The following is a 23,982-nucleotide window of genomic DNA, read 5'->3' as shown; positions in this document are numbered from 1 at the left end:
GATCCTTCTTCTCAACGGAGGCTTTCCCGGTAGCCACCGCCTTGCCGCGTGCCTTGCCCCTGGCAGGCGCAGAAGAACTGGCACCACTCCCACCAGCCATTAAAGAAAAAGAAGATCTGGGGAAAAGAAAAAAGAAAACTGTAGAAAGGAAGTACCTGGTACTCTTCCTCACAAAACAACCCTAATAATGACGGGGTTACCGGAAACGGCGGCGGAAACGGTGAAAATAGCGACGGAGACTAGACGGAATCGAAGGTGCACAAAGCAGCTTGCGCAAGAAGCCAAGGAAGAAAGAAAACGAAAAGAGTAAAGTGAAAGGTGAAAAGGCGTGAGCAAGAGAAAAGAAAGTTTTCTCCCAAATTCAAAACAGCCACGCAACGTGTCAGCCAAGAGGCACGTCTGACGACACATTAATGGAGAACCATCATGACAAATGCAAACCATCATTACATAACCGTCACTTCCATCAACGCGCCACTTGCACGCTTTCGGAAGTGACCAGTTATGACACGTGGCACCTCAGCGAGCAGGCGTACACGAAAGGTCGCACCCACTTGACGAGCTCGGTCTTAACTCCTCGACCTACGGTCTTTGGAGCTCGGGGGGCTAATGTACTATCCGTACTCCGAAGCCGAGCTCCGAGCTCGGTACCACAGCACGAGCTGACCTCGGACACGCGCTACGTGGGATCAGCTCGACACTTAAATAGGTCGTAACCGATCTCAGGAAATCCCAGTTTAGGCGAGATTCTCTACCTAATCGAATCACAACTAATCTCGGGCCCAAGGCCCAAAGCAACCCTAATATACATCAAGGTACGTGCATTATATATAGGAGATTCATACTCATACAAACCCTAACTTTGGCATCGAAGTCTCTTTTATAGGTATCACCCCTATCTTGGAGCATTAACGTACCAGTGAAGGAGGCTCACCAATCTTACCCAGCGGATCATCCCTACCTCGGATTCCCGGTAAGAACATTTTTATTAAATAATAAAATAGAAATAATTAATTTATTATCATTAAATAATTGTTGATAATAATAAATTTTATTATTGTGAAAATTTGGTTCTGAATTTTGAAATGTACGAACAATCTATAATTAACATATATATAGATTAACAAATTCATATTATAAGACTTTTTAAATCTTAACACATGTAAAAATTTGGATTAATTAAATCGTTTTAGTAATACTTTTTTAGTCTTTTCTAATTTAAAAATAAAATAAAATGTAGAAGAAAACAAGTGATCATGAAAAAAAATACCGATACATATTGACACAGAATACTTACTGGTTATATACAGAAAAGACGTACATGGGGTACAGACAGGTCAAATAGATGAGTTTGATTGGTATGATATGTCACACCAAAAATAGAGATTGAAGACTAACTTTTTCATTCATTAGTCGTTTTCTTCTAAATTTAATCACCTTTGCTAGATAATCGTCTCATTCTTTGGTTTATGTCTGAAGGCAACTGCAATGTAGTTTCTTGCTTTTGAAAGAGTCTTTGCTAGAAAAGTTTATTTTCACTTTCTCCTAATTTCACCACATGAATACGTGCTTTCGTATTAAATGTCATGGAAAAGTCATTAGCCGATAAGTTTGACTTAGGTTTTTAAGGATTTAAATCATACACATGTAAAGTAGGTTTACAGATATTTAATGGAATAATAATAAAAAAAAAATAGCAATAATGATATCGAATTAATTTATGGCGTATAATTATTTTATATTGTATTATTAAAAGGAAATTCTCAAAGTTCTCCACCTTTAATTAATACTATGTGCAAAAGTGGCTTGTTTTTACTAATTAGTCCACTTTGGTTAATTAATCTCCTTAATCAAGTTATAATTCTCCTACATTTGCAAATATATTCAAACTTGTCTTGTTTCTCCTCCCTAACTTATGTACTTCATGCACTCTCTAACAACATCTTAAATTGAGTCCTTTGCAATTGATCTCAACTTCTTTTCCATATCTAATACCTGTGTCTTCAATCAGCATGAAGAAGAAGAAGAACACCCAATTTCTCTTCCTTTCACTTCTTCTCTTATGTTTCACATCGCTTTCTTTTGGAGCCAACACCAACACAACTCAGCCAGAGGAAGGTATGATGCATATAAATTTTGTTTCGTTTTTTTTTCCAAAAAATACTTATAAAATGAAAATAGAAATAAAAAATAAATTAAACTTCTCATTAAGTAAGTTAAAACTAGTTTGTGTAATTTAATTGGCAGAAGTTATCTCATACTAATTTTCCTAAATAAAATTAATTTATAATGAATCATTTTTAGCTTATGAAAGTGTGTTTCATTGTTTCTTCTTATTCTCTTCTTCTATATGTGTTTTCTGAAAAAAATATATCTTAAAAGACCCATGTTTTTCTTCATAATTTCTCAAGATATGATGTAAATTTTTGAAGATGGATAATTTTGTTGATACCCTCTGAAATTTGCATATGAATAGTGGAAGCTCTGAAAGATATAGGCAACACCCTTGGTAAGAAGGATTGGAACACAGATATAGATCCATGCAGTGGAAAATCTCCATGGACTGTTGCTAATACAACGAAAGGCGTAGGAGACAATGTCACTGTAACCTGCAATTGCACTATTCCCGGTGACAACTTCTGCCATGTTGTTTCCATGTAAGTTTCTTTTGTTTTCTTTTTTGGTGTACAAGCTTCTTTACTATATCTCTCTTTCTTTTAATCCATTGTTTTTTAAGGAAAAATTATTTATGTTCATTGTTCTTTTAAATTTTGAGAGAAACAATTGCAGATATAAGAGATAATAAATAACAAATTAAGTGATAGATGAGAGAGTTAAAGAAGACACACTAAGAAATTATGTATTTTTATATATCATTTTAATTAACTTAAACGATCCACAAATTATAGCTCTAAATTATATTGAAGTTATTATTCCTAAATAATATCTTAAGTTTGAATCTTGTGATTAAAAATATAATTGGAGAGGAAACATCAATAAAAAATAGTCAGCAAAATTCTTTAATAAAAGTTAATCACTAATATTATAAATGGATATTTCGTATTAATAATATAATTAACTAAATAGAAAACATGACCTTTCTGATTTATACTTACAAGTTGATGATATTTTAAATAATTTGGTGTAAGAAAACTTGCAATTAACCTATGTTATTACCAATTAAATTAGTTTTCTAATTAAAGTTGTAGCAATTGTGAGTCAGCTTTGACGAAAGTGGTTATAAAGAAGACAACTTTTCGGCCGACAGAAACACCTCGCAATGCTTAGTGGTGACAGTTAGAGGTGATAAATGATAAATTAAGTGGGATAAGGTTTCGAGGTTGGGGTGGATATCTTAGTACGTCAATTTACCTTCCTCATCCTATCTACTTCACTAATTTGTTGGACCAAATGATAGAGAGAGACCAATTGACTAGTTGCTTTGCCCTTTTTTTTGTTTTTTTTTAATGTTAAATTTAAATAAATAAATAAATGAAATTTATTATATAAGTAATTTATAATTTATTATGCAGCAAATATGTTATATAAAAATAGAAATTTATACACACAAATTTGAAAAGACATTGTCTATCGAGAGTACACATTAAGGCATATGATAGGAAAAGTAATATAAGAGAAATGTTTTAGTAACCGGACAATCTATTGGTTTTACATTATTTAGTAAATAATCAACCATATAAATAAAATAATATTAAATTTAATATAATATTTTTAAATATTAATTATTATCATAAAATATTATTATCTTCATAAGAATAATAGGAACAAAAATTATTGCAATTATAACAATAATAACGATCACAATAATAATGGTTATATATGATGACAATAATAATATTAAATAACAATGATAAAAGAAAAAGTATTATTTGTAAAGTGTTTTTATATTTTGAGAAAAAAGCATGTCTCATAATTTATTGAGTATAAAAAAAAAAACAAAAGATTTATTTTCAAGTTACTCTTTATCTATTTTATCTTGTATATATCATAATTCTTTTATAAATTAAACATAAAACAATCATATGCGTCCTTTTCGATACCCTGATTTTTTAGCAAATTAAACAGACCTCTAAAGTGAGTAAATCAAAGTTCCTTTATAAGCACTGTTTGATGTAAGAGATTTTTCCTATCGATCTTAATAAGCTGGGATACCATTTCCATGTTCTTCGTAAATTTTCTGCAAAGAAGTGATTAACTTAATTGACAGATATTTATTTACAAAGACTACTTTAAAATTTTAATAATTTCATAAATTGAATTAACTGCGTCCAGTTATCTTTATGATTAAAACGGTGATTCAGCTACCAGACTGACGTTCTGTATTTGTATGATTATCCTAATGTCGAAAATCTGTTATTAATTTAATTATAATGTTTTCTAATTATCTTCAATTTTTTATGCTAATAAATATATAATTAACAGATTGCTGAAGTCACAAAATCTTCCAGGCATGCTCCCACCCGAACTGATAAGGTTGCCATACCTCGAAGAAATGTACGAAACAACGATTTGTTAATTGTTAGTCTTAATATTTGAAGGATAATATTAAACTTAATTGTTTCATATTAATTTGTATTATTTTCTTTAATTATTTGATACAGTGACCTCACTCGCAACTACCTTAATGGGACAATACCTAGTGAATGGGGCTCCTCCAAACTACGCATTATGTGTTATCTCTTTCTCACCTTTATTCTTTGATCTACTATTTTTTTTTTTGTTTTTTTTTATATATGTGATTTTCTTTTTATAGTTTTGGTTATTTATATAGTTGTTTTGTGACACGTTTGTCTAATTTATGTCTTTCATGCATGGTAGTTCTCTTCTTGGAAATCGTCTCACTGGTCAAATCCCAAAAGAGATAGGAAACATCACAACCCTTGAAAGTTTGTGAGTTTTCGATTATTCATGGATAGGTTAAGAATTTTTCCTTAATTTCCAATTAATTTCATGGCATATTCATTATAACTTACTAATGAACAGCGTCCTGGAATTCAATCAATTCTATGGAAATCTCCCAGAAGAGCTTGGGAACCTTTCTCGCATTCAAAGACTGTAAGCCCTGCATTCTTAATTTGATTCAGTTTTGCTATTGAGACTTGACATATCAAGGTGATGGGAGAGCAAATAAAAATATAAAGGATTAAATATGTTTTTAGTAATTGTAAAATGATTGAGTTTTAACTTTAATTTCTATACAAAATTTATTTAAAATTTGGATTGTTATCATTTTTAATCCATAATAATAATAATAATAATAAATAGATAGTATAAATAATTTTTGTATTATTATATGGTAACAAACTATTGTCTAGTGAATAAGCATATTTTAGACTTCTATAATAAAAAATATTAAAAGTTCAGCTATAATATATTGAATTAATTGATTATATAAAATAGATTATTAAATAAAACTATTGTCTAGTGAATGAGCATATTTTAGACTTTTATATTCAGCTAAAATAAATGTAATTAGTTGATTATATAAAATCGTTTACACTAACAATACAATACAATTCTATTGTTACCACACTTTACCAAAAAAAATTCTATTAAATTTAAACCAAGAGTCCATTTGCTTGTGGTTTTAATTCCTATTTTCAATTTCTATTTTAACTTTTTAATTACAAAACTTGTCACCTTGTGCTCGATTTGTTTCATGTTTTTAAATATTTGTACATAACACACTGAAAATAACTTTTTTTTGTTGTTGTTTTCTCTAATTCATGTACAAATCTTTGAGAAGAGGAAACACATTAAAAATAATGTAGCAATTTTATAACTAATGGTGAAAACAAAAAATGAAAACAAGAAATAAAAACACAAATAAACATGCCCTAAAATAATAAGTTTTCTTTCTTGTAGTTAAAATGAAAAATACTTTTAATTAACTCAAATTCTATAGCGCGTGTAAAAGTAGTCTAAAAAGTGAGTTCACAGTAATTTATTTAGTGTCAACCAATGAGAAATCATCGGTCATTAGTATTATTTTTTAGATGATAATTGTAAAAATTAATAAATTTATTATATATAACAATTTATAATAAAATAATAGTTCTAATATTAATGGATAAACTATTTACTCACTTTTGTCGAACCAAATAATTGTAAAATTATCCAAAAATTTCTACATTCATATTTTTACTTATCCTAGGTCTCGTTTAATGTGGTTTTGAGTTTCCTCTCTCTCTCTCTCTCTTTTTATTATTAATGTTATTAACAAATATTAATTAATCACACTTTTATTTATATTAAAAAATTATTGTCGCCACAGGCATCTTAGCTCTAACAACTTTACCGGAGAGTTGCCTGAAACTTTGGCGAAACTTACAACATTGAAAGAACTGTAAGCTTCCCATTTTATTGTCTAATTAGTTGTTACTTTTTATATTATGATATTGTTATTATTTTTATTAGTTCTGAATGATTGTTGATTCTTTTAGTTACTCTGAATTTGATTCACACTGTTCAATGTTTACATGCAGCCGGCTTAATGACAATAATTTCTCTGGAAAGATACCCGATTTTATTCAAGAATTCACAAATCTTGAAAAACTGTAAGAACCATTTGTTTTTGGACCAAGTTTTAATGTTGTGTAATATTTCTACTATATTGTTCATCTTTACATATGTGGCAATTGTATTGTTATTTACAGTTCAATTCAAGGGAGTGGTTTAAGTGGGCCAATTCCTTCTGGAATTTCATTTCTGAAAAACTTAGATGATTTGTAAGTACAGTGTTTTCATAAGTAGCCATAATTTTAAATTAATTGACTGAATTTCTTATTGTATATATACTTCATCAAAATATTCAATGCAGGAGAATTAGTGACTTGCTTGGACCTGATTCTACTTTTCCACCAGTTAATAGTATGACAAAATTGACAGTATTGTGAGTTAATTAATTGCTTTCGTTTAGTTTTTTTTTCCCCCTCTCTTTTGCATGTCTCAATGTGACACCAATTTTAAGTAATATCCAAATGAAGAGATATTGGCATAATTTTGTTGCTGACTTTACAAATTTGGTATTGTTTCACAGGATACTAAGAAGTTGCAATATTAATGGCACATTACCTCAATATCTTGGCAACAAAACAAACTTTAACGAGATGAGCACCTTGTAAGTGCTCATTGATCACTTCTTTTTCCAATATCTGCTAACTACGTTGCAATTTTGTGGCAAAATTTTCTAGGATATGTTGTTTTCTGAATATAGTATTATGAATACATTTTAAATATAGAATTAATTAAGAAAAGAGTTCATTAAATAAAAAAATTTTAATTAATAAAAGAGGATGTACTCAAAATAGTGTGTCAGAGAGAATTTAATCTTAACAATACCCTTGTTTTCTGTTCAAATATTGAGTATTTAAAAGTGAGCAAAAAAATAGATACATTTCATATGTACTTTTGTTTTTTATACGATAGTTTTTGTTGACTTTTACTGTATACTTTATTACATGAATTATACCGTGGTGAAACTTTAATTTAAATTGGAGAACAAATGAACAATATTAAAACACTTAAAAATTTTATGTAATTTTTTTTCTCTTGCAAATTTTTTTAATGTTATATCTTAAAAAAATTCTTACCAAACTTTATAGTAAAGTAGTTATTAAATGAAAAATAAATATATTTAATATATTTAAAATATAAAAAAGTACTTCATACTTATATAAATTAATTAGAAAACAAGATGACTAGTAACAGAATGTTGCGAAAGATTAATTAGAATTATTTCGATTGATAAAAATGTTAAATTTTTATTATTTTTTATACAAAATTTTATTATTACCTGATCATGTCTTGGTACATCTTTGAAAAGGTGTTTGTCTATTACGACTACATTCAAATATTTTAATATAATAATGTGATAACAAGTAATTATATATTTTGCAAGAAATAATAGATCAAAATTAATCTTGAAATGAAAAACACATACCAAATGTTGCTTTTAGTGTTTTTGAGCACGATATAGGAGTGTCAACATGGCCTTTTTGTTTCCTATTCTAGAAAAGTTTTTTTTTCTTTAAATAAGAAAAAAAAACTTATTGAATTGGTGTATGTTTTTAAAGTTGTTTTCAAAATTACAGTACTATTTTTCAGTTTTTAAAATAAAAAAGTAGAACATCTTAAAGTTGTTTTGATTTTCTATTTTTTATTTTTCAATTACTTATATTCTTCGTACTATCTCATATTCTTCTCTCTCACTCCTACTATCTAAAAGTTAATTTTTGAAAATTATTTTATAAAATAAATTTTCGAAACAAAAATACAATCAAAGACATCCATAGATTATGTTTATTCTCTCCATTATTGAGTAATCAATTTCTCATCCAAGCTTTATTAAGTTTTAAAAATTATTTTCAGAACAAATATTTTAACAATTTATTAAAGGTCTAGTATCTGAATTTACTCAATGCCCACCACAATGACCTTATTACTTCGAAATTCATGATATTACATATAATTCTTATGTCTTTTTAATATATGTATGAACTTTTATAAGATTGTAGGATAAAATAATTAAAAGAGTGTGTGAATATTGTAAATATTTTGGTACTAAATCCGATTTTTAAAATAAATAAAAAAGTTGTTATAATGAATAGGGATATTATTGTAATACTTTTCAAACAATTAAGTAAGATTAGTATCGGGATAAAAAGAAGAAAAATAATCAAGGAGAATTTAACAAAATCTAAAGAGGTAGTGTAATTTGCCATTTTAATTGAGTTATAACTCAATTAAATTTGGTCTATAAAAATATTAGTTAGATCCAAGGCCGAGTAAGCCAGCATAGCAGTGTGATACGTACAATTTTATTTTTCTGGTACGTACCCATGTTAAAGAGAATGTATATATCACATCACTATATACATTAAATATCTTAATGTTTGATTCTTTATTATTATTATTATTATTATTATTATTATTTAGCATTTCTTAACTTATTTTCATTAACATTTCTCTTTCAGAGACCTGAGCTTTAACAAATTAAGCGGAAACATTACAGAAAGCTTTAAAGATCTGATGGCAGGATTGACTTACTTGTAAGAGAATTTTTATTTTTCCATATGAAATAATCGAATCGGCATTAGACGTTTGTTTTTGACCGCATAGATCGAGTTAGGATTTTTTGAAAAAGAAAAAAATCTCTAAAAACACTTTAAAAAAAGAATAAGTTTTTTTTTCTTTCCATAAGTTAAAATTAATTTATGAGCATAATGGATAAATTTTCTATGAAAACTTAAAGAAAAAGAAAATAATAAAAATTATGATTTTTTTAAATTAGGTTATATACAATAAATTAACCATTAAAATTGATCTAGTAATATTGTGATAAAAATTAATATTCAAAATAAATACAAAAGGTCTAAGTTTAAATTTTGTTACGGTGATTGTAATTTTAACTGAAGAGAAAAAGAGAAGTTCATGCATAATTAGTTTAACTTTTTCGAGAAATTATTTAATTTAATTCTTATGTTTAAAAGGCCAATTAATTTATACAATTAGCCACTCATTAACATATTACATAGTTATTTTTACCTCATAGTCTCCTACATAAGTGTCACTACTGACATATTATTTTGGATATGGAGCTACACTATTTATAGTATCTTAATCGGTGATGTTTTATGCATAACCAAATAAATGCAACATCTTATCAACAATTTGTGTTTATTCGTCTTTACTTATCACAAATATATTAATCACATTAGTCATTTATCTTTCTTCTTTTTCTATTTCTAGAATGGTGATTGAAAATTTTATTAATTTGTATATTTATTACTAATATATGTTATCACTAAAAAAAAATGTTATATATAATGATATACGAAAAATATCATTATAAATATAATAATTATAAGTAAAAATTTATTTGATATATAACTACACATAATTTTAATGTTAATTTTGAATGAGATTTAACACTATATATTGTGTCATTATATTTTATATCTACATGTTTTAACAATATATCAATATATATTATATTTATAATGTATATAAAAATAATTTTTAGTGACAAATTTATGTTATCATAGAGTATATTATTATAGAGTGTGTTACTATAAATCAAAGGTTTTTTTTAGTGTATTAACTTCCATGCAAATCTTATTTTGATACTAGGAAAGGGAAAAGAAAATGGCTGGGGTTAAGGATTATTATTAATTTTATCATTTCAATTAATTGACCAATAATAATTGACACATGCTATGCATTATTTTTATTATTTTTCTTAGATATTTAACTGGAAACTTATTCACTGGATCAGTCCCGACGTGGGCGTTAGAAGATCATAAGCACGCCATGTGAGTTCTATTTCTTTCAAATACTAATTATATGCATTGTTGGGCTGGGCTATGTAAATGTAAATACAATCATGCACCAATAATTGGTTTTACTTCTTAATTATAAATCATCATGCAATTCATTGTTTACCAATATTTTAAACTATTCTGTTGTTGCGCACACCAAAACTTGATATACCATTTTTCATATCAGTTAGTAACTTTTTCGGGTCACTATTATTTACTAGGCTTTGTCAACGACTTTGTGTTTTATCTTAGTTTCTAAATTGCAATTTACATTTATGCATAGAGATCTTTCATATAACAACTTCAGCAGTGGAAACCAACAGCAGACATGCCAACAAATCAGTACAAAAACAGAGCTGTAAGACTAAGAATTCAAGTATTCCATTTTTTGTTTCTGGTAGTTTTTAATTTTAGGTTATACATATGAGTGTTAACCATATTTAAAATGCCACAGGAACTTGTTTGCAAGCTTTCCAATGAGCGAAAAGTAAGTTTTATATTTTCAAGCCCCAAAATTATCTCACAACTCACACATGAAAACTTGTACATATTGTTTTCTCTTCCTTGCTCTTGTCTGATTTGGTTTCACTCTGTTGACTTGTTTTGGTCTCCTCTTAATATTCTTTCAGGGGCCCTGTTTATTGTCCAGTGGGGAGCAATGAATGTTCTAATAAATGTAAGTTTAAAAGTTTTTTAAATTGCAAGTGCTACTTTAAGCAATATTAAACATTGTTAACCATAAATATTATATAGTACAAAAGAAAAGGGGGGAATAGTCAATTGTTCTTCTAACAAGTGTTATACTTCAATATATCAACTATTACATTTAAAAAATGACATTCCCAATAATAATACTATAATAAGAATTGTATCCTCGATAACTTTAAAAATACTTTTGATTAAATTTTAATATTTTTATAAGAATATTTTGTAAAATTCAAAATGCATGATTTGAATAAAAAATTAGAGTGGAAGTTGAAGTTATTGTTATCAGTTAAGAAAATAACTTTCTATATATGTTTCCATGAGAATAGTTTCTCATATTCAGTATTAGTACTTTCTTGAGCATGAGCAATACCTTATAGTACGTTAGATAAGCAAATAACTTTCTATATATGTTTCCATGAGAATAAATTCTCATATTCAGTATTACTAATTTCTAGACTACCTAAAACTAATTTTGTAAACCCATGAGAATATTACATCTCCAAATTTACATTCTTGAGAATAATTTTTTACACCTTGAAAGAGACATTCAAAAGTTTATTGTAGGAAGACCTTGAGTAGTCCGTGCAATCTTTTAAGACTTATGAACACATCAGGTTCTTAATTTCCATAAGACATTTGATTTTCAAACACTTGGATACATAGATATATACTTTAGTCTTATTAGATCTTTTATACTAAAAGTTATTTTGGTCATTTTGCACGACTAGTACATTTGCCAACTTTTCATAGAATATCGATAAATGTTTTATATTTTGTCATTCAGCAAGAATTTGTAGTGCCAATGGTTTTGACTCTTACAAGTTAATTTTAATGTATAAGAGAACATTTATTTATTTTACTTCCTTATTTTTTATCTTTTAAATATTTATTCAAAAGTTTGTCCAAACTAAACCATTGTTGACTAGTATCGACAAACTCTAACACCCTTTTTATGATTTCATAATCTTACTTCTTTTATTTTTGTTTTGTACCAGTCTCTAAGTCTCTCTATATAAATTGTGGTGGTGGAAAGGTGACAACCAGTGAAGGTATAACATATGTTGGTGATTCAGATTCAGCAGGACCATCAACATTAATACCTGAAGAGGCAGAAAAATGGGCATTTAGCAACACTGGTCACTTCTTGAATAGTGGCTCACAAGAAACAACCTATATTCATGAAAATATAACAAGGCTTTATATGTCTGATTCCACCCTGTATCAGAACGCACGTGTGTCCCCCATTTCTTTGACTTATTATGGCTTTTGTCTGGAAAATGGAGACTATACAGTAAAGCTTCATTTTGCTGAGATAATGTTCACGGATAATGACACATTTAGCAGCCTAGGGAGGCGTATATTTGATATTTACATCCAGGTATACTATATATGGTTAATTAATTTAATTATTTTTCCAATTTGGTCAACAAAATATTTGATAGAGAATAAGACTGGTCAATAGTATTTTGTTGTTTTGTAAAATACTACGTAAGACCTTTATCGACGACACTGATGTCGTCAATCTTAACTAACTTCAGCATATTTGTCTCCCATAAAAGTTTATAAAAAAAACTACATATTTAAACATATTGAACTTATTTAGATACATGATGGATACACCTTTAAAAGCTTTTTGATTATAAGCAATGATTTTTTTCAATAGAAAAATTATCAAAATTATTTCTATGTATCTAAATATGTTTATAATAGAATTAACCCTGCATAATGCTTTTTGACGTCACTTCTAGAATTAGTCACTGCAATTAATATTATGTTTTCAATAGAATCTAGATTGCATATATTTAAAACTATAAAATCGAAAGCGATTTAGGTTTGGATTTGAAATATTGCATGCAGAGAAAACTGGTTTTGAAGGATTTCAATATTGCAAATGATGCAAAAGGAGTTGGAAAGGAATCTATAAAAGAATTTCATGCTCTTGTGAGTAATAACTCTTTAGAGATTCGACTTTATTGGGCTGGAAAAGGGACAACGGAAATCCCACAAAAATCCGTATATGGCCCTCTTATTTCAGCTATATCTATCACTCATGGTGAGTTTCTTTGTCTCTTTGAGTTTATCTTTCAAATTTTACATTGACAAAATCAAATGACACATTGTTCTTTTGCAATGATGAAGCAGACTCTTCAAGTAGCATATCTGCAGGGGTTATAGTTGGAATAGTAGCTGCTGCAATTGTTCTTATCATCCTAATTGTACTTGGGTGGAGAGTTTATATTGGGAAAAAAAATTCATTAGCAAAAGGTGATTCACTAGAATAAAGTAACACACTATAGATTATGAAATATGTTTCATGATTCTGTCTAGCTAGTTCTCATTTCCAATCTTTCCAAAATAAAATTTGATAACTTAGTTTTTGTAAATCATTATTTGTGCCCTTAATTACTTAGTTATAGGATAACAAAGATAAAAAAAAAAAAAAACGGATAAAAGATTAATCCCACTAAAATAATACCAACTAATTCCAAATATTTTTTATTAATATAATACTTATTTGTTTAACACCTTCAATAACATGAACAGAAGATATATAAGATTATTATTTGAAATATTATATAGTGGTATATAAAAAATGACATTATAGATGTAATATATGTGAGTATAAATCTATTTGACATATAATTACAAATAATTTTAGTGTTAATTTTGATGAGATCTAATATTATATATTTTATGTTATTATAATTTATATACTTACATTATTATTAAATAACATACTAACATATATATTGTTTGTATAGTGTAAGTAAAAGTAATTTATATAATGACAAATATTATATCATTATATGATATATGTCATTATATGAAAATTACTTTTTTTTAAGTGATATCTCATTTTCGTTTTATTCTATTATTTGCAGAGTTGAAGGATTTAAATCTACAAACGGGTGTATTTACTCTACGCCAAATTAAAGTTGCAACAAATAACTTTGATATTTCTAATAAAATTGGAGAAGGAGGCTTTGGTCCAGTCTATAAGGTATTCTACATGATATTATATAGCATCTCATAATTATTCTATTGATCTATTGTACTAAATAATTTAAAGATTCACAAACATTGTACATAATATTTCATAAATACAGGGCATTTTATCAGACGGTACAATAATAGCTGTCAAGATGCTTTCATCTAAGTCAAAGCAAGGAAATCGCGAGTTTATAAATGAGATAGGAATGATTTCAGCTTTGCAACATCCTTGCCTTGTCAAACTTTATGGTTGTTGTGTTGATGGAGATCAGTTGTTGTTGGTATACGAATATATGGAAAACAATAGCCTTGCACGTGCTTTATTTGGTAAATAATTGTCTTATATAATATACTAATTTAGTTACTTTAAATGTGACTTAATTTCAACCTTAATATTACTAAATGATATTGATGATAACTAACTTTTGTTTAATATATGAAGGTAATGAAGAATCTTGTTTAAAATTAGATTGGCCAACAAGGCATAAGATTTGTGTTGGTATTGCTAGAGGTTTGGCTTTCCTACATGAAGAATCAAGATTAAAAATTGTTCATAGAGACATTAAAGCTACTAATGTGTTGCTAGACAAAGACTTGAACCCAAAGATATCTGATTTTGGTCTAGCTAAGCTCGACGAGGAGGACAACACTCACATAAGCACTAGAATAGCTGGAACTTAGTAAGTTAACAAAAAATTTCAAACTTTTTTTTTATTGTTTGAATTTTACTAAAAAGTCTTATGGAAAGAAAATTTACATTACAAACTTTACCAATTATGAATTTCAATTATGTAGTGGATATATGGCTCCAGAATATGCAATGCATGGTTATTTGACCGACAAAGCAGATGTTTATAGTTTTGGAGTTGTAGCTTTGGAAATTGTAACAGGAAAGAACAACACCATCCATCGACCCAAACAAGAAGCATTACATCTTCTAAATTGGGTAAGTTCTATAAATTTTCTAAATATTTGTAGATGTGAATCAAACTATCCTTTATATGATTGTTGTGTTAGACAAGTTGTGTAATTCAATTTTCATCAATGATCTCTCTGGCCATTTAAATAATGCAATACATGATTCATACATAACATGATTTTCATAAAATCTACCAACTTGGAGACATTAATTAAACTAACAACATTGTATTCTTTTCTTTTTCAAAATTATAGATTTTTTTAAACACAAGTATAGCCAATGTCCTCCTACTCTAAATCATCTTCAAATCAGGATTCTACACTGTGATATACTTCTTCATCAACTATTGGTATTTGAATTCTGAAGTGTTCTAAAATCAAACTGATTTATGTATTTTGTTTCAACAGGCACATTTATTGAAAGAGAAAGGTAACATAATGGAGCTAATTGATCGAAGGTTAGGTTCAGATTTCAATGAAGTTGAGGCAATGGTGATGATCAAAGTGGCTCTCCTATGCACCAATCCCACTTCAAACCTTAGGCCCACCATGTCATCAGTGCTCAGCATGCTCGAAGGAAAAATTGTAATTCCAGAATATGTTTCAGATCCAACTGAGATGATGGATGAAATGAAGTTAGAGACAATGCGACAATATTACTTTCAAGTAGAAGAAAACGAGAGAAGTAAGACACAAACACAAAGTCATAGTTCATCAAATGATGGGCCATGGACTGCTTCATCTTCATCGGCTGTAGACCTATATCCTGTCCATATTGATTCTTCCTATTGGGAGAAAAGAAATTAGAAATAGGTATAAATTGTTCATTCTAGTATCCCTTATTCTTTAAAGCTCGTTTTTCCCAATTAAACCATAATTTCATTTTAATCATATTTGTAACTCATGTTTGTTCGTAGTTATCAACAGTTGGTTGATTCGAATGGTACATGCTTGATTTTTCTAAACAATTAAGGTCTTGAGTATGAACCTTGGTCTAGTGCACAAAATATTTTCATTATAAGAGTTAGCCACATCACATTATGAATAACCCTATTTCGAAAACTAAGCTATAGTTATCCATGAAAAATGCATACGATATGTGATTGAAAAAATATCCAACAAATTTCTTACAACACTAAAAAAATAATGGAGTTATCAAGATTACTACAAGATATTGAATAATCCACCACTACACATAATTCCTTCTTTTAGTCGGAGTAGCTTTTTTATTTTATATTATTATTAAATATAGGTACTTTTTCATGGGAAATAATCTTGCTTATCTCTGCTAGGAATATTATGCGTGGACAAACGATCTTGCAGTTTAGAATAAATTAGTTTATCTCATTTTGGTATAGCATTTTATTAATTTATTTTGCGAAGTATACAAGCAAATTCCTATATGATGCTCTCATGTTGTGTTATCTCCTTTTGTCCTAGCATCATATACACAAAGCTGTGAAGCCAAGATTAGCCTAACACGTTGAAAGAAGTTGTTTTTTTATATTTTTTTTATCCGGATTATCAAATTAAATACATGATAAGGCTTTGTAGCAACCTCGGTCGCGACGGGACGGCGAAAAATAAATTGAAAAAGAGGAGTCACCACCAATGTTGTTTTTATGGAAAAACATTGGAAAAACCATAAAATAGAAAATAATCTACGAAAACCAAATTTTTGAGTTCGGGAGTCGATTACATGTGAGGAAGGTATTAGCACCTCACAACGTTCGTCTTAAGACGATTACCTTTAATTAATTAAACTAATTATTTATAATTTATAAAATATTTATCTCACTAAAATGATCAAATATATTTTATTTAACTAAACTATTATTGTATATAATAAAAAGTTTAAAATTATTATTGTTATATAAAAAGGAAAATATTATATTTTTATTTTTTGGCTCGACAAGATTTATTTCTTGCTCCTACGTATCTCCATGTGTAATGAAGAATCAGAATCACGTAGTTCTTTGTAGAAAATATTTGTGTGTTGATATTTTTAAATTAAATTTTATATTTAGGATTCTTGAACTGTCTCAGCTCATTCACCCTAAAAATATAAAATTGACTAAGGCGTACACCAAAGTCAATTCAATAAAATTATAATTATAATTATTGTTAGAGATGTTATGAGGTTAAAAAATTTCTTGGTTAGACATTTTTATTTTTGGAGAAAAAATTTAAAGATAAACTGTCACAACTTGTACTTTAAATTCAAAGGTTAAAAAGATGTCACATCTAATTAACCATTCCTCCAATAAAATTTTTGATACAATAATCACTACAAGAAAAATTGATATTATCTACGGAATATTATCTACGGAAATTTTTCCGTAGATAAAATTTAATTATCTACGAAATATTATCTACGGAATATTTTCCGTAGATAATATTTAATTTTCTACGGAATATTATCTACGGAATTTTTTTCGTAGATAATTTCCAGTTATCTACGGAAATATCCGTAGATAAGTTATCTACGGAAATTTCCGTAGATAACGTATCTACGGAAAATTTCCGTAGATACGTTATCTACGGAAATTTCCGTAGATAACTTATCTACGGATATTTCCGTAGATAACTGGAAATTATCTACGGAAAAAATTCCGTAGATAATATTCCGTAGGTAAAACATTTTTTTTATAAAATAATTAAAATATTTAATTTAACATCATTAAAAAAATTAATTATTATAAAATTTATTTTTTTTAGTTTAATTATTTATTATAATACTTTTTATTTACTAAAAAATTATTTTTAATTAAAATATAATTTAGAATAATGAATAGCTTTAACTTTTGTGTACCATATTTAATGGAAAACATAAAGAAAAGATGAATTCAGTTTTACTTTATTAAACGTAAGAAACAAATTAAAGATTAAATTTTTTTAACAAATAAAAATTAATATAACAATTAATAATTTATATTTCTATTTATATTAATTATAAATATTTCTTATATTATATAATAATTCATATAATTTATTTAATATTTTTTAAGTTAAATTTGATTATCTTATTTTTAAAAGATTCAATAATTAATTTTCTTATTTAAATATTAAATTTATTTTGAAAATACTCAATTGAGTCTTTAATTTTTTAAAATATATTAATTTAATCAAATTTCTTTTCCTTTTAACTTCAATTATTTTTAAAGATTAATTAAATATATATATTATTATTATTCATAATATAATAATTAATTATCGAGTGGTGTGTAATACTTAATAAAAGTTACACCCGGTATTACTGTTAGTATAACCTGTTTGTCTATATATATATATATATAGAGACAGAGACAGAGAGACTGAGAAAATGAATGGAAGAAAAATAGTTAAACATATAGTTGTTTGATTATATGTATATAGTAATAGATAAAGGGAAATATATATACGTCATCTTGTAACTAATTTTTGTCTCCAAAATAATGGATAATTATATACCCTCAATTCTTAAGAAATAAATAAATAATTTTTAGTTATTAATTTAACTTTTTATTAAAAGATTTAAAGACATGAAATGTATAATGGTATGTGATAACCTAAATAAATAAATAATTTTTAATTATTATTAACGATCAAACTGTTCAATTTAAAAATTTTAATGCATAGATCAAATTTACAAATTTGTAAAAAATTTAAAAATCATTTGATACTTCATTTCATTAATTCAAATTGACGGATAATCATAGAATCATTTTATACATTGATTAAAATTAATGAAACGAAGTATCAAATGATTTTTAAATTTTCTAACAATTTACATATTTGATCTATGCATTAAGAACTTTAAATTGAACGGTTAGATAATTGAAATTTCATAGAGAAAATGAGTTATTGAACGGAGTAAGTCTATGTAACTCTTAGAGTAAAAAGATCCATCTTCTTTAATATATATATATATATATAATTTGCTTTCCTTTTGTGTTTCATTTTCTGTTTATGGTTTTTTAGTTTATTAGTTGTCATGGTACATGTGTTTGTTACCTTTTTCTTTAATTTGGATTTTATACGATGTAAGTTTTAATTAGATATTCAGCGAATCATATTAATAAAGATTTGAACAAATTATATTACTATTAAACATCCGATAAATAAGGATATATTTAAAGAAATAACTTATTTAAGATATTATATAATAATTTTTTATGTAATAAGATCAATGAATAATGATATGTTTTAAGAAATAATACTTGTTTAAGATCTTATATAATAAGTTTTTATATGATAAGATCTTATAATGTTATATTACTATATATTTTTGAGAAAGTTGAATTGAATCTTTAATTTTTAAAAATAAGATTAATTTAATCAATGTTTACTTAATTAAAAAATAACTTATTTAACATATTTTAATAAATAAAACTTAATTGATACCTTCTAAAATAAAAATAATGTTATTAAACGTAAGAAACAAATTAAAGATTGAATTTTTTTAACAAATAAAAACTAATATAACAATTAATAATTTATATTTCTATTTATATTAATTATAAATATTTCTTATATTATATAATAATTTATATAATTTATTTAATATTTTTTAAGTTAAATTTGGTTTTCTTATTTTTAAAAGATTCAATAATTAATTTTCTTATTTAAATATTAAATTTATTTTGAAAATACTCAATTGAGTCTTTAATTTTTTAAAATATATTAATTTAATCAAATTTCTTTCCTTTTAACTTCAATTATTTTTAAAAAATAAGAGTAAATTTAATTTTAAAATAAATCAAATTCAATAAATTTGAATAAATAAAAACTTAATTAATACTTTTTAAAATAAAAATTATAAAATTAAAATGAGTATAGTTGCTGACCCTCTGAAACACTCTCAAATGCACTCTCGAACCCTACCTCTTGCTCACTCTAGAACGCTCTCTCTCGCACACCGTAAGACCCAAACCCTCTCAACTCAGTGAAACCTAAAACGCTTGTTTATCTTCAACAACCCTCGAAGGAAACATTGAAGTCGTATTCGACGAAGGGCAACACAGGGAAGTCATTTTAGGTGCGTATCTTCATTTTGTGTTTTGGTTGTTTTTGCCTCTCTCATCTTGTACAAATGCGTGGGTGCTAATGTTTTAGGGTGTGGAGGAACTCCCGGAGGAGGTTTTCGGAAACGCAGTCGTCCTATTGTGCGACTCCCTTGTGAAGGTATTTGTTTCATTTTAGGGTTTCCTCTGTTTCCTCTGTTTCATCATTCTGTATGAGCCTGATTTTGCAAAGTTGATATAGCCCTCTGTTTTGTTTTTGCGATGCTTCATTCTGTGTCCAGTATGTCGTTTAAAGCATCTAATTTATTTATTTTATATTCTATTTGTAGTGATTCAAAATGTCTAACAATGTGATTGTTGTATTATCCAAATAAATTGATTTTTAAATAACGTAGTTTGTGCTTGGATTTGGGTTTGCAAACTTTATTCTATATGAGCCTGATTTTGCAAAGTTGACTTTGGTTAAAGAATGGGTTTGAGTGAATGGATTTATATGTGTTTGAGTAGACACATGAAAAATTGATTTTTTTTAGAAAATATGATTGTTCTATTACTAAATATAATCGCCAGGAATGCTAATAAAAGACACCTTCTAACGATTTCTTCTTAATATTTTTCTTATTATTAGTTGAAATAGATTAAAAATTATAAATTTTGTGAGTCTCATTTTATGCATGATCTAATAGTGACCCAATAACGCATGATTGGAAACATTCAACTCTCATTGATCGTATATTAGAGTATAAGAAAGAGGATGATAAATAGAGTGTGGCTAGAAATTTTCTTTTAATCATACATGGAGAAGTAAATTCAACAACCACAAGACCATAATTGCATTGGCTTGTGATATTTTTTTACAATGTTGACGATAGCCTCTGTTTCAGGTTTATCAGGTTCCTGATTTGATATATTTACAACATAAGAATTTACTAGCAAGTGCTGCAAGGACTTATTTGAACTACGAAGACAAAATCAAGTGCTGCAAGGATCCTCATATGTAAGTCAAAATTACCTTATGTAATATCGACTTTTTCACAAACTTTCTCATTTAATTTTTTCACAAACACCTATAAAGTTACAAGGGATTTTTTGCAAGTTAAGGAATCAAATACCTATCTCAATCAAAAGGCTCTCAAGCTAGATGCTAATCTAAACTAAGCCTAAATCTCAATCTTGATTACCGCAATTGAATAGTCACTAGCTTATACTAATAGTCAATCTTTTTTCAGCTAACAAATTTTTTTAAAGTAAAATACTGATCTTTTATAATAATTAGCTTTCATATTTTTTCATTCTTTTGTGACAATGGAGCTTGATGCAGAGTTGAATTTATCTCACATTGGCTGTTCTAGCTGCTATTCTGGTCAAAGAGATTCCTGTGCTGGTGGAAATCAAAACAAGGAAGAGGAAAAGAAAGTCAATACGGGTTTATTGGTAGGAAGTGGGGAATATACTCTTGTTTATTCAATTCAATATTTTTTTCCATGCCAGCGAGTCAATTCAGCTTTCCTGTGTTATTGTTTTAATTTTGTGTTTATAATTTAGTTATTGGAAACAATATGTCGGTAATAATTTAATTGCCTTTGTAGTCTATAGTGAGAACTTTGGGAATGATAGTCAACTAGTCAGAAACATTTCAAAGGATTTTTAAAACTTAGCACCCAAACAATTAGAGTGGTGGGTATATAAAAGCATATTGAATGCTACTGATAAACAAGTGAATAGAAATCCAACTCCACTTCACTTTTAGTCTATATTTCCTCAACTTATGAATAATGCTAAATAGTACAGTACAATTATTTTGGCATTCGTATATTCCTCTTTTATGTCATCTATAACAATCAAAACTGGAATCACTTCAGTAGTTAAAATTGTAATGGTGGTAGTTAAAATGGTGCATAAAATTAATAGTTATTATAAAATAAGTTTCGAAACTGTATGTTATAAATAAACTGTAATAGATGATCGACCAAATTGGTTCTTTAATAATTGACTCCTGAAATAAATAAAATGATCAAATTATAGTAACTTGGAATTTATATAATCAAATAATGATAGCATGGGAGATTGATTTTAATATTGAATTGAGGCTGGTGTTGATCTAGATGGAAATTTAGTACTCCTATTAGCATGTAACACAAGAAGGAATCTAAAGTTAAAACTTTGTTTCTAACTTGTACAGCTGACTTTTACCTCATAACATGGGTAAATTTTACCACATGTTAAAACATTAGTTGTAATTTTAGTGTTGTTTCATAATTGTAGGCAACTAGTATGTGTCATCCAAAGTTTGTTCGTTCATAATCTCACTTACCATATTAATGTGTTTTCTTGGCAGCATGTTTGTGTCGACAGTGAAGAGGCTGAGGGTGTTGAAGAGATCTGATCTTCCTGCTTTTACCCGTGAGTTGGAGTATTTAACTTAATTTAGCAGAATTTATGTTTTGTTTTGGTTGTGATGAATGATTGAAGAAATGTGTTTGATTTTTGTTTTGATTTTTTTCTCTTAAAAACGCTATTGGAGAAGTTTATGCACACATACTCTATGTATGTGTTATATGTACCTCTTGTATCAAACACAATCTTTTGTACAGTGGCATAAATCAAAATGTGTATTTTTCTATTAAATGTAACTTTAAACTGATATCGAGCTATAAAAGGGTAAAAAGGGTAAAAAGGTAAAACTACCAAGATAAAAATTACAAAGATAAAATAAAAATAAAACATAAAACTTAAAAAGCTGGGACGCGAAGTGAATCACGGCCGTGACTGAGAATCACGACCGTGATCTTCTCTGGAGCACATCTATGAAGGGTCAGTGGCGTTCACGGGTGTGATTGGGAATCACGGCCGTGATTTTCTCTGGTGAATCACGGGCGTGATTTAGAATCACGGCCGTGATTTTCCCTGTAGCTCAGCATTTCCTCTTTAATTCTTAAATCTTGATCCTGCTCAGAGAAAACACAACACATACCAAGAAAAGCATAAAATAGGAAAATGATATAAAAATTTATTAAAAACATGAAAGATATGCATGATTATGCTATGAATTCTTGTGAATTAAAGTGCTAAAATACGAGTAAAATACACAACATCACTGGTGCTTGTGTAATTGTGTTGATTGTTGAAGTGGATTGATGAAGTGGATTTTATTTTTTTTGTTTTATTTGATTTGAATTGTTTGACTGTTTTGAATCTGAGTTGCTATTAGATATTTTGGTGCTGGTTTTCATTTTTTATTATTGTTATGCAGTTTTTTGTTACATTTTATTTTCTGATTGGATCTTGTTTTCGAGTTGTGTTGCTGGTGCTTGTGTAGTTGTGTTGATAATCAAAGAGAAATTGTTGATTTTTTATTTTTTTTATTTTATGTTTTAATCTGTGGCGAATCTGAGTTGTTAGATATTTTGATGGTTGGATCAAAATTGGGAAACCAGAATTGCCTAATTAAAAATAGGAAGACCAGAATTGTTTTATAGGTTAACTGCACATATACTTGCTACATGATAGGTATTTTTCTTCCCTTTTCTTGTGGCTTTTCTTTGGTGGTCTGCCATGAACTTTTTCAATGCAAAAACAATGGTGTTTTTGGTGGCTGGATCCTTATTATGTATAATTTTATGCAAAAATAGTCTTATTTTACACTATGACATGGAAACTAATTATGCATAATTGCTATGAGTATTTAGATTTTAAAGATGTTTGATTTCATATTGTGATTATAAGATATTTAAAGAAACCTGATAAGTGATTTTATTAATATTTCTGACCAGGTAAAACTATTTATAAAGATTGGTGTGGAAAGGTAAACAAAATAATTCATGCAATGTTGAAATTAGTTACCTACGGAAATTTCCGTAGATAAATAACCTACGGAAATTCCGTAGATAAGTTACCTACGAAAATTTCCGTAGGTAATTTATCTACGGAAATTTCCGTAGGTAAGTTATCTACGGAAATTCCGTAGATAAGTTACCTACGGAAATTTCCGTAGGTAACTTATCTACGGAATTTCCGTAGAT

General features: G+C 27.6%; 1 protein-coding gene and 1 long non-coding RNA gene across 3 annotated transcripts; both read left to right on the top strand.

Moving 5' to 3' along the window:
* Positions 1–1,849: 1,849 nt before the first annotated feature.
* LOC109818244 (putative leucine-rich repeat receptor-like serine/threonine-protein kinase At3g14840) lies at positions 1,850–15,944 on the top strand. Its single transcript, XM_083065251.1, has 24 exons — positions 1,850–2,118; positions 2,477–2,657; positions 4,444–4,515; positions 4,623–4,691; positions 4,840–4,911; positions 5,005–5,076; positions 6,296–6,367; positions 6,507–6,578; positions 6,678–6,749; positions 6,842–6,913; positions 7,061–7,141; positions 8,997–9,071; positions 10,266–10,334; positions 10,624–10,698; positions 10,795–10,827; positions 10,970–11,016; positions 12,044–12,426; positions 12,906–13,101; positions 13,191–13,313; positions 13,931–14,049; positions 14,156–14,366; positions 14,482–14,719; positions 14,835–14,985; positions 15,366–15,944. The coding sequence occupies exons 1-24, from the start codon at positions 2,013–2,015 to the stop codon at positions 15,762–15,764; spliced, it is 3,060 nt and encodes a 1,019-aa protein (XP_082921377.1). The 5' UTR covers positions 1,850–2,012; the 3' UTR covers positions 15,765–15,944.
* A 1,552-nt stretch (positions 15,945–17,496) lies between these two features.
* Positions 17,497–22,811, top strand: LOC145952864 (uncharacterized). Of its 2 annotated transcripts, XR_014430355.1 has the most exons (5): positions 17,497–19,974; positions 20,052–20,120; positions 20,845–20,957; positions 21,282–21,394; positions 22,299–22,810. It is a non-coding gene; the product is annotated as an uncharacterized LOC145952864 (long non-coding RNA). The 2 variants fall into 2 exon arrangements; XR_014430354.1 differs by having other exon boundaries at positions 17,497–20,957; positions 22,299–22,811.
* The last annotated feature ends 1,171 nt before the right edge of the window (positions 22,812–23,982 follow it).

Source organism: Cajanus cajan, chromosome 10 (genome assembly GCF_000230855.2).
Source record: "Cajanus cajan strain Asha chromosome 10, NIPB_CcT2T_4, whole genome shotgun sequence".
Classification (NCBI taxonomy): Eukaryota; Viridiplantae; Streptophyta; class Magnoliopsida; order Fabales; family Fabaceae; genus Cajanus; species Cajanus cajan.
The sequence above is the reverse complement of the archived record's forward strand: the minus strand, read 5'-3'. Positions and strand labels throughout refer to the sequence as shown.

Bases quoted from the DNA above. Each gene is read 5' to 3' on its own strand.
- LOC109818244 (XM_083065251.1), top strand. From the start codon at position 2,013: ATGAAGAAGAAGAAGAACACCCAATTTCTCTTCCTTTCACTTCTTCTC. The intron at 10,699-10,794 runs GTAAGACTAAGA...AAAATGCCACAG, and splicing joins ATCAGTACAAAAACAGAGCT to GAACTTGTTTGCAAGCTTTC. The intron at 11,017-12,043 runs GTAAGTTTAAAA...GTTTTGTACCAG, and splicing joins CAATGAATGTTCTAATAAAT to TCTCTAAGTCTCTCTATATA.